The sequence below is a fragment of the Kryptolebias marmoratus genome, unplaced genomic scaffold (genome assembly GCF_001649575.2).
Source record: "Kryptolebias marmoratus isolate JLee-2015 unplaced genomic scaffold, ASM164957v2 Scaffold70, whole genome shotgun sequence".
Taxonomy (NCBI): Eukaryota; Metazoa; Chordata; class Actinopteri; order Cyprinodontiformes; family Rivulidae; genus Kryptolebias; species Kryptolebias marmoratus.
In genome coordinates, this window is record NW_023665804.1 from 5,420 (window position 1) to 7,691 (window position 2,272).

Here is a 2,272-nt window from a genome sequence, read left to right on the forward strand (position 1 = left end):
GTGTGTCTCCAGGTTATTTCGGCGACGACATCTTGTGTCACTTCTGCGCCAGCATGATCAGCGGCCTGGTGACCACGGCGGCGTCGATGCCCGTCGACATCGTGAAGACGAGGTTCTGAACGGCTGCAGAAATCTACGACCTGTAGAATCTGATCCAGAGTCAGATCCTCGGGCTGTTCTTCTTCTGTGGTGGACTGAACTCTCAGCTCTTCTTCTGCTGTTTCAGGATCCAGAACATGAGGATGATCGACGGGAAGCCCGAGTACAAGAACGGCCTGGTGAGTTTCAGGACGGACCAATCAGAGAACAGCGAGGATGAGCCGCACCAATCACGTTCATACTTTCCAACTGCAGGCTTTTCAGTGTTTGTGTGTTCACCTGTTTACCTGGTTGTTTACCCGTTTACCTGGTTGTTTACCTGGTTGTTTACTTGTTTACCTGTGTTTGCCTGGTTGTTTACCTGTGTTTGCCTGGTTGTTTACTTGTTTACCTGGTTGTTTACCTGTTTGCCTGGTTGTTTACCTATTTACCTGTGTTTACCTGTGTTTACCTGGTTGTTTACCTGGTTGTTTACTTGTTTACCTGTGTTTGCCTGGTTGTTTACCTGTGTTTACCTGGTTGTTTACTTGTTTACCTGGTTGTTTACTTGTTTACCTGTGTTTACCTGGTTGTTTACCTGTTTACCTGTGTTTACCTGTGTTTACCTGGTTGTTTGCCTGGTTGTTTACCTGATTGTTTACCTGTTTGCCTGGTTGTTTACCTGTGTTTACCTGTGTTTGCCTGGTTGTTTACCTGTTAACCTGGTTGTTTACCTGGTTGTTTACCTGTGTGTTTACCTGGTTGTTTACCTGGTTGTTTACCTGTTTACCTGGTTGTTTACCTGTGTTTACCTGGTTGTTTACCTGTGTGTTCGTCAGGACGTGCTGGTGCGAGTCGTGGGGAAGGAGGGCTTCTTCTCTCTCTGGAAGGGCTTCACTCCGTACTACGCTCGCCTCGGACCTCACACCGTCCTCACCTTCATCTTCCTCGAACAGATGAACCGCCTCTACAAGACCCNGCTGGTGAGAACACAAACACCTGAAGACTTCCTGTCCTCCTGGAGACAGATCTGAACCACCAGGGTCCTTCATCAGGGCCCAGAACCACCAGGGTCCTTCTGTAGGACCCAGAACCACCAGGGTCCTTTATCAAGACCCAGAACCACCAGGGTCCTTCATCAGGACCCAGAACCACCAGGGTCCTTCTGTAGGACCCAGAACCACCAGGGTCCTTCATCAGGACCCAGAACCACCAGAAGCACCAGGGGCCCTGACCCAGGATGCAGTGGTGACCTGTTTTTATGAAGATGTCAAAGGTCATCAGAGTTGAAGCAGAACCCTCGTCAGACTCGTCTCATCTTCCACCTGCTGACAGAGACTTTTATCAAACTGAGATCCTCTGAACAGGAAGTAGGAGTCAGTAACAGGAAGTGGGTGTGGCCTGTAAAGAAGTTTAGACTCAGTTTCCCATAAAAACTCAACAAGTGTTGATTGTGGGGAGAACTTTTTACAAAAGAGTTTTTTCTGTTTAAAGTCACACACTTCTCTCTGCTTTGCCATATAAGGACACACACACACACACTTCACACTGAGCTTTAGTGTGAAGTGTGTGTGTGTGTGTGTGTGTGTGAACACCACTTCCTCTTCACTCCCTCGCCTCGGTCTCTTTCGTCTTGACTCAGAGCAAGTTCACCGTTGTTGAGGAAGTTGGTTTAAATGTTCTGCTTTAAGCTCCATCTGAGCGCGCCACGTTTATTTATAAAACCGTCTAAAACCTGTCCTGAGAGGTCCTAACTGAGCAGAGCTGCCACCCCGAGCTTTATCTGTTCTTCAGCTCAGACAAAGGTCCAAACAGGTCCCCAGCTCTGCCAGGCTGCAGATAAACCCAGAATCTGAATGGAGTTGGGTCCGACTCCCTGCTCCTAATGCTAACACGTTGGCACACTGATGCTAACGGTGATGCTAAGTTAACACAGTGTTGGTAACTCAGAAAGTTTGTGCCCTTCAGGCAAACTGCAAAGAGCAGCTTGTGGAAACTTGTGAGTCTGATCCGCCACACCCTGACTGCCTGGAAGGAGCTCAGCAGATTCCTCCATGTGGGGTCAGAGGTCACAATGTGCGCTGACCTGCTCTTACAGGTGGTCAGCAGAGACACCATACCTGTCCTGAACCTGGACCCAGCATGGAGGACATGTCCTGATGGTTCTGGACCCAACACGGAGGACATGTCCTGA

At 49.1% G+C, this 2,272-nt stretch overlaps 1 protein-coding gene across 1 annotated transcript in view; it reads left to right on the plus strand.

Moving 5' to 3' along the window:
• The window catches only part of LOC112449738 (mitochondrial 2-oxoglutarate/malate carrier protein-like), a 3,250-nt gene extending 978 nt beyond the window's left edge, over positions 1-2,272 (plus strand). The window contains exons 2-5 of the mRNA XM_037974471.1: positions 4-112; positions 227-278; positions 918-1,061; positions 2,177-2,272. Coding sequence (XP_037830399.1) covers positions 4-112; positions 227-278; positions 918-1,061; positions 2,177-2,272 — 401 coding nt within the window. The remainder of the gene's footprint in view (positions 1-3; positions 113-226; positions 279-917; positions 1,062-2,176) is intronic.